Genomic DNA, 12,613 nt, shown 5'->3' with positions numbered 1-12,613 from the left:
TGAGGGCACTCTTGGAGAGAATTCTTAGTGTTACTGGGACTTTGGAGAGCACTGTTACTACAGGGGGACTCTCTGCATGGCACTATATATTTTAGAGTATAGTATTGGTGAACACAATCAGCCCAGTATTGGTGGTTGCAGCAGGATGACTCTGTTGGGGAACCAGGATGATGATGATGATAGAAAAGTGAGGGACTTAAGAGAAAAGATGTAGCTGTAAGAATGTAAGATCTTGTGATGAAGGTCTAAGCCAAGCAGAGATGAGGATCAGAGGAGACGTCACTGGATGTAAGAGATATGTTTGGTATTAATGAATGTAATGTCCATCCAAATATGTCTTTAAAGGGGTTGTGTAGCCTCTTTATATTGATGACCTATCCTCAGGATAGGCAATCAATATCTGATCGATGGAGGTTCAACACCCAGCACCCCCACTAATCAGCTGCTTGAAGAGGAGGCAGCGCTCCATGCAAGCACTGTGTTCTGCTCATTACACTGCCAGTTGTCTCCCCTGTAGTGGTGATGTAATCTAATTACAAGTACTCACTCCATTCAAGTGACTTGTCATTACACTGCACTTCTGAGATGACAGGCAGTGTATTGAACAGGAAGTGGCACTTGCATCCTGCGGCTGCTTATTTACAAACTGCAGCGGGAACTTACTGGTATATGGCATGTTACCGCTGCAGCCAATCACCAATCAGTGGTCTAATGCTGAGGACAGTGATTGGCTGCCGTGGTTACATGTCATATCTGTGCACATCACCAACACTGTCCTTGCCTGTTACATCCCTGTCAATCTTTGTTTACATGGCCGCAGCAATCATGCCAGAAAGTCCAGCACATGACATGCATCATCAATACAGCAACAGAAACAAAGCTCTCAGATTAGAGTGCTCAGGATGTAACAGCTGCTATACTTATTCTTAACTGCATAACCACTTGTGGGGTGTTTGTGATTCAAGGGCATTATGTTTGAGCATTTTGAGGGTGTCGAATGGGGTGTGTAGATTTTGTATCAACACCAAGAATCGGTCCATTCAGTTATATAAAATCCGTAATTTATCTTATTTTTAAAACAAAAAAGAGAAGAGCTCCAGGAAAAAGTAATTACTGAGTGATGTAATCAGGAGCTGGAGTATAAATTCCTGTATATTCTTGGTGCACACAATGATGCTTAGGTTTTTAGCCCGCAATACTGTTAACAGGACCGGGGTGGGGTGTTAATGATGTTTCCTGGGGGTTGGGATCATATGCCCCAGGTGCTAGATGCCAGGGCAGACTGAAAAACATTAATGAAGGTAGTTCAATACAGAGCTAGGGCAGCAAACTAAATATTTTTGCTGATGACTCTGTGGAAGGCATGACTGCCATGAATACACAGGACATGTTACATTGTTGCAGAAGTCGCAGATTATGCAATGTCCCTATTATGTGTGAATTAACTGGCAAAAATGAACACAAATCGAGACACTCATTTTGTATTATCATATATGCAATTTATTAGACAAACAATACAGCTTGATAGGAGGTTAAAGATTAACCAAAATGAATTGATGTTATATCAAGGGCAAGCATCATGTGTAAAAGTAGTACAGTGACACAAGCATAAAGTGCAATATACAAAACATAACATGCGCAGAGTATTGCTTAGAGCAAGACGTAAAGTATTTATCACACCCACTTTGTCCATAGGTCCTTAGAAAAATTCCTCTTGATTTAGCTCAGCATGTTTATGTCCCCACTCCACTGAAAACCTTACAATTCTATCTATCTTCAGTCAAGTCCAAAACCATTCTCTAACCTCCTGTCACTTGCAAAGAGCTTTAAGAAGCTGAATTATGAAGGGTTGTTAGGCAAACTCCTGGCACTGAAGGAATGGTGGTGTCTGTGGATTTTCATAAAATCTGCAAGCTAGGATACTACGGTATATGACACCCACTCTTTATTGTGGTGTTCCTAAACATCGCCCTTTCTTGGACCCCATGAGTGTGACAAAAAAGGGATAAAAGTTTTATTGGCATTGAGTATAGTCACAATGGGAATTTTAGCGTTTGGTGGAGCTAGCCTTCAGAGGAAAGGGTGAATAGGTGTCAGTAAGACTTTCAAGGATATAGTAGTTCCTTGCTGCTTGTTGGACTTATAGGGGGGGGGGGGGAATCACAGCACAGATGATGTAAACAGTATATATTGTGACAAATCAATGTTCAAGGTTTTGCCCTTTTGAACTTTTGAAATAGTTCTGCTGCTTACAAATGAATAAAATCTCTAAAATATTTAATCAGTTATGTTTTAATATTCAGGAACCATAACCTTGAGGTTTATCAGAGATTTCCCAATGCAATTTGAAAGAGAATTCCTATTTCAAATATCAGGAGTAGTAACAAGACATATCTTCTTAGATTGTGATGGTAATATTTTTATTTGGCAAATTGACTTCTTGACATTTAATAAGTCCAGGACAAATATCTGCCACCTGGTTATATATGTGGACCAGCCTATTCCTTGAGGGGTGGTGGGGCTATATGTTTACTGTGACCAGTCTAAGTTAGAAGTGGTAGCATTCATTTCTGAAGACATTAAATTGGGAGGAGGTCTCCAGCTCATAATAAGATAGGAGGAAATGTCATAATGGTTTGCAATGCCATTGAATGCATGACATTCTTGCTTTAATGATGTGAGGAATGTAAGAGAGAAAAACTTTTAGCAGATAGAAAAGAAACTTGTCAGTGTAAAGATTTAATTTAGTTTTCTGGTGGATGAGGAAGAGGATGTTTTGGAGATAATTGTCATGCCTGGTGGCCTGCTAGAAGAGCTAAAGCCACCCCCTCCAACACTGTAATCTCCTCCTCCTCCTCCTCCACCTCCACCACTCATAGAATATCCTCCTGCATATCCACCACCTCCAGCTCCATAATCTATTCCACCTCCTCCATATCCACCACCTCCTGCTCCATAATCTATTCCACCTCCTCCATATCCACCACCTCCTCCACCAAATCCTCCTCCTCCAACTCCATATCCGCCTCCTCCAAATCCACCAGCACCGCCTCCAATTCCGCCACCTCCAAGGCCAAATCCTCCTCCAGCTCCAAATCCTCCTCCTGCTCCTCCTCCACCTCCTCCTCTAATATTGTATGAGGTGGAACCACTGACCACAGCTGCAAGAAAAATGTGTTCATATTAGAAGTGATTTGCTATAAATTATGCAAAAATATGTATAAAATAGGTATGATTTACTTACAGATATTCACTGGATTTGTGATCTCTCCAGACATCCTGTAATTAAAAATGAAGTTCCATTATATAAAGTAGAATTAGCTTAGTTTGAAAAGAAAGATTCAACTCAAATATTGCCTATGCACAGAGAGCGAGATTTATTAATGCTTAACCTGAAAAGCATTGGCAAAAAATGCCCCAAATGTATTAAGAGATGTTCTTCAGATAGAAAATGAAATCTGTGCCAACAGGCCATGCCCCTTCTCGATCAACCCTGCCACTGTAGAAAAATACAGTGCAAGTATGGGATGTTCCATCGTTTTGGACCTCCATATGCAATACAAGTGGTGCAAAAAGTATGATCAATTCCCCTGCCTATACTATTGATTGCAATGTTTTGCCACTCCTCAGTTACATATCAGTTTAAGTTTTCAGGTTTGATAAATAGCCACTAGCTATTTGATCGTAAAAACTAAGCTACTGTACAGTATTTTTCTCTAAAATGTGTCACTTGTCACTTGAGATATTTAGATGACAATTATTCAAACAGCAGTTGTACTCAAAACAGAACAATCAACTCCATATTGGCAAGTATTCCTAATTTAGACCTAGGTGATGTCATCGCATGGCACATAGGGGGAGATTTATCAAAACTGGTGTAAAAGAAAACAGGCTTATTTGCCGATAGCAACCAATCAGATACCACCTTAAATATTTTAGAGCTCATTTGGACAATGAAAGGTGGAATATAATTGGTTGCTATGTGCAGCTAAGGCTACTTTCACACTTGCGTTCGGGGTTCCTCTTGTGAGTTCCGTTTGAAGGCTCTCACAAGCGGCCCCGAACGGATCCATACAGCCCCAATGCATTCTGAGTGGATGCGGATCCGCTCAGAATGCCTCAGTCTGGCAGCGTTTGACCTCCGCTCTGCTCAGCAGGCGGACACCCGAACGCTGCTTGCAGCGTTCTGGTGTCCGCCTGGCCGTGCGGAGCCAAACGGATCCGTCCAGACTTACAATGTAAGTCAATGGGGACGGATCCGTTTGAAGTTGACACAATATGGTACAATTTCAAACGGATCCGTCCCCCATTGACTTTCAATGCAAAGTCTGGACGGATCCGTCTGACTAACTTTCAGACTTAGAATTTTTTCTGAAAGATAATGCAGACGGATCCGTACTGAACGGATCCCATCGTTTGCATTATAAGAGCGGATCAGTCTGTGCAGACACCAGACGGATCCGCTCTGAACGCAAGTGTTAAAGAAGCCTTAGCCAGTTTTCCTTTACACCAGTTTGTTAAATCTCCCCCAAAGTGTCATGATCTGCCAAATGGTGTAGTTGAGATTGGGAGGTCATATTGCAAGACTCCAATATCTGAGTTATGGTTGGTTTCTGTAATGCATAAGATATTGTATAAAATGTAAATCCATGACATTACCTGCACTCTTCTCCTTCCAGCATTGTTTTGTAAGTAGCAATCTCAATATCCAGGGCCAGTTTCACGTTCATCAGTTCCTGGTACTCACGCAACTGCTTAGCCATATCCTCCTTTGCCTTTTTAAGAGCTGCATTAAGCTCATCAAGTTTCTTATTTGCATCTTTTAAAGCAAGTTCACCACGTTCTTCAGCTTCTCTGATTGCTGATTGCAGGTTATCACACTAGAATAAAAAAAATGCACATTAAATTGAAATATATTTATAAAGAGGCCTACTTTATAAAAGTAGGTAAAGGTAGGTAGGTAGTCGCTAAAAGTCATTGTGACTAATGTTACTAGTAGCACTTCCAAATGGTTTTTCTCTGTTTATTTTAATGTGCCTGCCACTGTCCGCCATGTTTGATGAATAGAGTAAAAAAAAAACATCCTGCATATAAGTGGGAGCCCCACCGATCACTATAAAGGGAGCCCCCAAGTTCCCTGTGTCAACACTCAAGCATGACTACTTGTGCACAAGCATGACCCCTATTCCATTCACTGGTCTATAGAAATCCCATATCCAGTGCTCAGCTATTTACAGCAGTCTCATTGATGTGAATAAAGCCGTGGTCATCTGCACTTTACCGCTCCATTCATGCAGGAGACTCAGGGACCTCTGTTCTTGTGAAGCAATGATCCCAGCAGTCATACATTTATACAGTATCACATATCCTGTGGTTTGGTGATAAATGTTGCTCATGGACAAACAAACATTTTGAAGAGTAAGTAACAGGAGGACCAGTAGAGCCATTAGTATAACATCTTCTGTACTCATTAAACTGCAGTGTATGTGTGGCCTACAATATGTTAATGGCAAAAAAAAACTCAAAATTGCTCCAAAATGGATATTTAAAATGATGCGTGTTTTAGTATGTGGCCAAGACTAAATGGAAATATAGTGTAGGTGTCTATGACTTACAGTAAGCACCACTAAGTACTGAAGACAATACTAATCCATTGTTTCTCAGGTTCAGATTAATGGGGGTGAAGAAAAACAAAAGATGAGAATTAAAGGGTTTATCCGAGTGTTTATTATTGTTCACTTATCCTCAGGATAGGTCATCAATATCTGATTGGTGGGGGTCTGAACCCTGCCACTCCCAACGATCAGCCTGAAGATATCGAAGCGATCTGGTCCTTGCTTTGGCCTCCACCTAGGCCTATGATGCCACGTCAGTCAAATAGCCTAGGTGCAGCTCAGTACCTTTCAAGTGAATGGGCCTGAGCTGCAAAACCAAGCAAGACAGCGCTGGGTTTGGTAAGCTGTGAGGAGGTTGCAACACTCACTGCAGCCCCACAGCCTCTTTAAACAGTTGGTCAGCATGATTAGATATTGAAGACCTGCAGTATTCTGAGGATAGGTCGTCACTGTTAAAAACCTAGAAAACTTAATTAAACCAGTAAGGTACCACCTAGACATTTGCCTTGTAAAAAGTAGTTTATGCTCATACATTGGATACCAGCCAGGTATATTGGACATGATGTTAAGCTTCCCCTATAATTTACCTTTATACTGAGTGTAAATTTTGAGAAATGGAATTTTTTTATTTTTTACATGACTACTACATTTACCTGTTTCTTCGCACTTTCAATTTCAGCCTTTATTCTTTGAATCATGCGGTTCAGCTCAGCAATCTCAGTCTTGGTGGATTTAAGACTGGTACCATGTTGACCTGCTGTTTCTTGTAGCTGTTGGAACTATAGAGGATCATAGAGATATTGTATGAATTCCATTTCCATTACCATTAATTTAACTTATTCCATATGGTAAAACACATTAATTCATAATAGCCATCATCAGTATATACAATTTTCAATAAATATTTAAAGTCTTTAACATTACAGTCCTTTTTAGATTTAATGAAATTATTTGGTATTGTGTTTGGTACTGTACCATTTGCTTTTTTTAATATAATAGTTGCTTATAGAAAAGATGCCATTATAATCAAACTAAACCACTGGTGTTCTACAATATATGTCAGTCAATTAACTACAATATTACTCAACAGTATTGTCATTGACTTAAAAATTCTATAGTTTTCAAACCAGCACCTGGATCTGAATCCTTTTGTAATTGCATGTAATTAAACTTTTAGTATAGCCACTGAGTTATTCAACACAACGCATCTGTAGAGCTCCACCTGATGTTTGCTTTCGTCTTATTTCTTTGTCCGGCTCACTAAGATGGCCGCACATGCTCAGTTTCATCCTTCAACTGCCTCCTGAGCTGTGATAGGGAGAGCATAGACACGCCTCCTGAGCTGTGATAGGGAGAGCACAGACACGCCCCCTTAGCTGCAGCAAAAAAGACTCCTATAGAGCTTTGAATGGGGAGATCCCTGGATCCATATGAGGTACGGGCTGGTTGTAGCTTTCTTAAAAAGAGATCGTCCTGTACTAAATGATCTCTGATTTAATTTTTTTACATTAGTCATGGGATATTCCTTTTAATGCATCATAACTTGAGTATCACCACAAAAAGTGTAATTACATAACAATGTACAGCCTGCTGAATTCTGCACTGTACCTTCCATTTCTAATATCTAGTTAATATTGGAATGCAAACATTTCAGCAGGTTTCATATTTAGATGGTGAAGCCCTGTTGCAAACCAATTTTTCTATGTGAGCATAAAAGGCCTAAACTTCCCAGTCCTGCTACCGCAAGTGCATTTGCATGGCTTAGTATTAGACATTATAAATATGGCAATATTATTACCTTCATGGCATAAGCAGCTTCGGCCTCTGCTCTGCTTTTCTGTGCAATCTCTTCATACTGAGCTTTAACCTCAGCAATGAGACCATCAAAATCTAGAACTCTATTGTTGTCCATGGAAAGAATGACTGAAGTGTCAGCGATCTGGCCTTGAAGATCACGCATTTCCTGCAATTAACATTCAAAAGCTTAACATTCATAAAATTACAATATGGCTGTACATCTTCAATTAAATTAGCTAGGTAATAAAAATGGACATGGAGCTAATAATCATGGCCAATTATATAAAGATTACCTTTGTGCAAACTGATCACAGTTTGGACCACTGCTGAGATCATCAGCGATCAGTGGCAATGTTTGGAAACCATAAGGGAAGTAGTCAACTTCTCTGCAGTGCCACCAAAGGTGAAAGAAAGCATTGCACAAGTGACACTGAAATCACTAGGCTGTCCAGAGTGAAATGTGTTACTAGTCCTTAGCCTGGCTAATAGATAAGGTCCTGAATAGGAAATCCCCATCTATAAGATCAGATAAGGTTTCCTTACCAGTGTATTTGGCAATTACTATTCTAAACTACATAACCTCTTAAAGAGCTTGTCCACTCCTTTAGTATTGATGGCCTAGGATAGGCATCAGCATCTAATGAATTGAGGTCTGACACCCTGCTCCCCGATAATTTGCTTTTTCTGGTTCCGAAACTACACAGCTTCGTCCATTGTGTAATCGGCAGAGCTGGTTACTGCAGCACTCCTTCCAATAAACTGAATGGGAGCTGTGTAGGTCTGGCACCAGAGCTTCTCGAAAACAGCTGATCGGCCGGGGTGCAGGGTCTCAGATCCTCACCAACCAGATACTGATGGCCTATCCTGGACACACTCTTTAAAGTTGAAAAGACATTTAACTATGAATCACAATAAAGGGGTTGGCCACTTTCCTGCTACTGTTGACCAATGTGTATGTAAAATAACTATATGGCACTTACTAATATAGCCTTTGTTGATATTCTCTGCTGTTTGCTATATTTCATAAACCATGTCCCCTTGTTGGGCAAACATTCATTTCTGTCCACACAGAGGTCCTGTTCATAAAATGGCTGCTGATGGAGGGTCATGTGACCAGGCAAAACACCTCCATGTGATGTTTCCTCCATTCAGACACAAAGCATCTGCGCTAAACTCTCAACAGTTCAAGAGCGGATGAAAGGTGTGGTGTATTTAAATGGATGAGACATCATGTGGAGGTGGCTTGCCTGGTCACATGACCCTCCATCAGCAGCCATTTTATGGACAGGACATCTGTGTGAACAGCACAAAACTGTTGTCAAATAAGGTACATGTCTTATGAAATATAATAGAATGGCACAGAATTTCATCAAAGGCTATATTAGTAAGGGCCATATAATCATCTTACAAACACAGTAACAGTAACCAGGAAGGTGCCAATCACTTTAATATCAACCTGCTTTTCTGAAGCATACAACCCCTTAACTGGACAGTTACTACACTGAATAGGAAGTGAGAAGTTACCATTTCATAAAGTGTTCTTAAGAAGTTGAGCTCATCAGTCAAAAGATCTGTTTTGCCCTCCAGTTCCACCTTGGTCATGTATGCAGCATCCACATCCTAGAAATAATTTTACAGACCGAATAAATGAACTATGAATAGACATAATGGGACCTGTGAAAAGTATTAGTGGTTGAACTGCCACTGTTCTAGTTTGTGGTGTACAGCCAGCTCTTTGGTCACAGAAACAATATCCTCTCATGATTGTTACAGTTTAATGTTCTTAATTCAAGGTAAACTAACATCCTGTTCTCATTCAGGCACATATAAAACAAAAAAATCAATAAAAAATTTTATGAAATATATTATCTTATGTAAACATTGGATGACACTGTGGCATAGTTTATAATTGCATAGTTATGGTTAACATTAGGTTTCCTGTTTATTCAAAGCTTACCTTCTTGAAGATCACAAATTCGTTTTCAGCTGCTGTGCGCTTGTTTATCTCATCCTCATATCTACCAGGATCAAAAAACAAAAAATGTAAGCAACATAAAGTATAGTGTATACAATGTAAATGTGATTTGGAATATGAATGTTTAGTAATGCTAGATACATGCTGTCCGACTTACTAAATATATTTCAGGCATGACACTTGGCTGAAAAGCATAACTTGGCTTAGGAAGTCTCATAATGATACTTAAGTATTGGCACATTATATGCACCTTACCAGGCCTAGCACATTAGGAATCATCACATTTCAATTAACTGACCACTACAGAAGTCATAATGTACTGAACATATTTGCCATAGAAATATGACATGGTAAGTGGTAACTGTGTAACTGTTTGCAGTTTACACAATCAGACTATATATGTAATTAGATGAATCATACTTGTTTTTGTAATCTTCCACAAGGTCTTGCATGTTTCTCAGTTCTCCATCTAGACGAGTTTTGTCATTATGTAATGTGTCTAGTTGTCGCCTGAGGTTGCTCATGTAAGCTTCAAAAAAAGGCTCAGCATTGCTCCTTTTTGTTCCACCTTTTAGTCCTTGCTCTTGTAAGAAGGACCACTTTGTTTTCAGAACTTGATTTTGTTGCTCCAAAAATCTGACCTAGAATATACCATATATAGTGTGCATATGATGACATCTATATAAATCAATACAAATGCAGTGTAAATTATTGAACAAATTACCTTACCTTGTCTATAAATGAGGCAAATTTATTGTTGAGGGTCTTAATCTGCTCTCTTTCTTCTGTTCTCACTTTTTGAATCATTGGATCAATTTCCAAGTTAAGAGGTGTCAACAGGCTATTGTTAATAGTTACTTGTTGAATTCCACCAGGAGGGCACACAGGAAAATTTGGACCACCAAAACCTGCATCTGGAAAGCCTCCTCCAGGTCCACCAATTCCCCCAAATCCACCACCATATCCCCCACCACCAAATCCAGCTCCTATTCCACCAAATCCACCTCCTCCTCCTCCTCCTGCTCCTCCACCAAAGCCTCCACCTAAACCACCTCCACCTGCTCCACCACCAAAGGCATAGCCACTACCTAAACGGGAGCTAGTACTAATAGATATTCTCTTATTTCCCCCAAGTGAATAACAGCTTCTAGACCCAAAGCCACCAGAACGTCCAAGTCCAAAACCAACACCAACACCACCACCACCACCACCACCACCACCACCACCACCACCTCCTCCTCTAGACACAGAAACTGAACTGAGGCTGGTTCTTACTCCACTGCCACCACCACCTCCTCCCACTCCTCCAAGTGATGAAGCTGTGAAGCTCCTGCTGCCTGACACAGACTTACTACCAAATGATTGGCTCCTACTCATTTTGGTAAATTTTGGGATAAAGAAAATGTAAGAAATTAATAAGCTGATCCACAAAAGCAAAAGTCAGAGGGAAGGAGTCTGAGCCCCTCTGTGCAGATAGGTCGTTTGTTTTACCTTTTATATCATCTAAAAAGTGGGTTTGGCTGCCTAGGGAATCAGAAAATCAATTTACTGTAATCATAGGCTTGGCACATTTGCCATGCCTGGCAGCACATCTTTTATTTTAGCTTCTTATTGGATTGATAAATTGGGACACACCTCTAAATGAATAGAAAAAAAATAATGCTATGAGATATTACTTAATTTAGCTTTGGGGTTGTGAAATCCTTTTATGTATAAATTAGTGAACATATAACAGAAGAGGTCTTCAGGCTATCTTTCTTTTTTCATTTTGTAATCAATGTGCAGAACCAGCATATTTAAAGCTGTGTTCCACCTTTTCACTTCTTCCCAACTTTGTGCCAGATGATTAATATGAAAATCACTGTGAAAAAACTAAAGTTTCTTTGTATGCTACAATTGTCATTATTATAAACTATAATCTAAAGTAAAACACTACATTAAAGATGCACAAAAAGAAACACACTGTAATCTAAATGTGTATCATTTAACTCATCGGCTGCATTATACATATTCACAATCAACTTTATGTATTGTGTAAGAATATTTATGTGCATGTTCTGTGTATATCTCAATTTTATTTTGCTCAGGGATATTAAACATTCCCCAAGGACTCTACAATAGAGTAAGCAGAGTAAGATGTTTAGTTCGCACATTTAGGTCTTTGTTAGGATTTTTTGATAATGCATCTCAAATCAGTCATCCGGAAGGTCAGCACTTGCAATAGTTTGTCTGCAATGTCCACACATTATCAGTAGTTGTCAAGGACATCAATGAATACAGATTGGTGTGAGTGTCAGATTGCTTTTCATTGATGTTCTATGGAGAATTAAACATTACCAACCAAGTGCTGGCATCCACGAAATAAAGTTGCACAGAGTGGGAGTGCTGCTTAACTTTGGATATATATATGGAAATTTGTGGAACTGTTTGAATAACATTCATTTGTTAGGGGTGTAGATATAGTGGGATGAAGAGGGCATGGTCGCACATGGGCACTGGAGCCTGAAAAAGGGCAAAAAAGTCCACCTGGTTCAAATGAGATGATTATGAACAATGAATCATAGTTGGAGCTCAGATATAGATTTCACATTGGGACCCAGGAACTTCAAGTAACCTGTATGGAGGGGCAGGCTCTTTAAAATGTCTAAGGCGTGGTATATGTAATCACCCAGTTCATGCAACCACAAGTTTCTTCAGGGGCGTTGCTAGGTTAAAACATTCAATGATTTAACCACATTTTTTTTCCCATGGCCCGAATGTACAACTGTATTGCTGTCCTCAGGATGGCAATACAATTGAATCAATTGCACTGCAAGAGCTGAAGGACCTGTAATGACATCACAGTCATGTGATCAGTGCTAAAGGCAGTGGTTGAGAAGGACCTGCAATGATGTCACCATCATGTGACCAGTGCAGGAGAGGACTGGGGAAGAAGCTAAGGTGAGGTCTGCTACATGACAAGAGGTAAGGGAAGAGAGAGATTCTTAGTGTGAGAGGCAGAGTAATGCTGGGAGTTGTGGTTATTTAACTGGGACTGCATGTTAGGGCTGAAGGGAGGGGTGTTATTTACATGGGACTGTATGTTGGAGCGGGGCGGAGTGATGTTATTTACATGGGAAAGCATTGCAAGTGACACTGAAATCACTAGGCTGTCCAGAGTGAAATGTGTTACTAGTCCTTAGCCTGGCTAATAGATAAGGTCCTGAATAGGAAATCCCCATCTATA

General features: G+C 40.0%; 1 protein-coding gene across 1 annotated transcript; it reads right to left on the bottom strand.

The window, feature by feature from the left end:
* Window positions 1-1,477: 1,477 nt before the first annotated feature.
* On the bottom strand, window positions 1,478-10,871 carry LOC122922884 (keratin, type II cytoskeletal 5-like). The gene is made up of 9 exons (XM_044273637.1): window positions 10,117-10,871; window positions 9,808-10,028; window positions 9,370-9,430; window positions 8,937-9,032; window positions 7,414-7,578; window positions 6,269-6,394; window positions 4,660-4,880; window positions 3,245-3,279; window positions 1,478-3,161 (listed from the first exon to the last, which is right to left on the bottom strand). Exons 1-9 carry the CDS (start codon window positions 10,762-10,764, stop codon window positions 2,740-2,742), a joined length of 1,995 nt encoding a protein of 664 aa, XP_044129572.1. The 5' UTR covers window positions 10,765-10,871; the 3' UTR covers window positions 1,478-2,739.
* Between the last annotated feature and the right edge of the window lie 1,742 nt (window positions 10,872-12,613).

This window comes from Bufo gargarizans, unplaced genomic scaffold (genome assembly GCF_014858855.1).
Source record: "Bufo gargarizans isolate SCDJY-AF-19 unplaced genomic scaffold, ASM1485885v1 original_scaffold_1017_pilon, whole genome shotgun sequence".
Taxonomy (NCBI): domain Eukaryota; kingdom Metazoa; phylum Chordata; class Amphibia; order Anura; family Bufonidae; genus Bufo; species Bufo gargarizans.
This window is presented reverse-complemented; position numbering and strand designations above follow the sequence as displayed.

Bases quoted from the DNA above. Each gene is read 5' to 3' on its own strand.
- LOC122922884 (XM_044273637.1), bottom strand. From the start codon at position 10,764: ATGAGTAGGAGCCAATCATTTGGTAGTAAGTCTGTGTCAGGCAGCAGG. The intron at 7,579-8,936 runs GTAACTTCTCAC...TGTTAATTGCAG, and splicing joins TAAGAACACTTTATGAAATG to GAAATGCGTGATCTTCAAGG. The intron at 3,280-4,659 runs GTAATGTCATGG...TTTTAATTACAG, and splicing joins CTGGAAGGAGAAGAGTGCAG to GATGTCTGGAGAGATCACAA.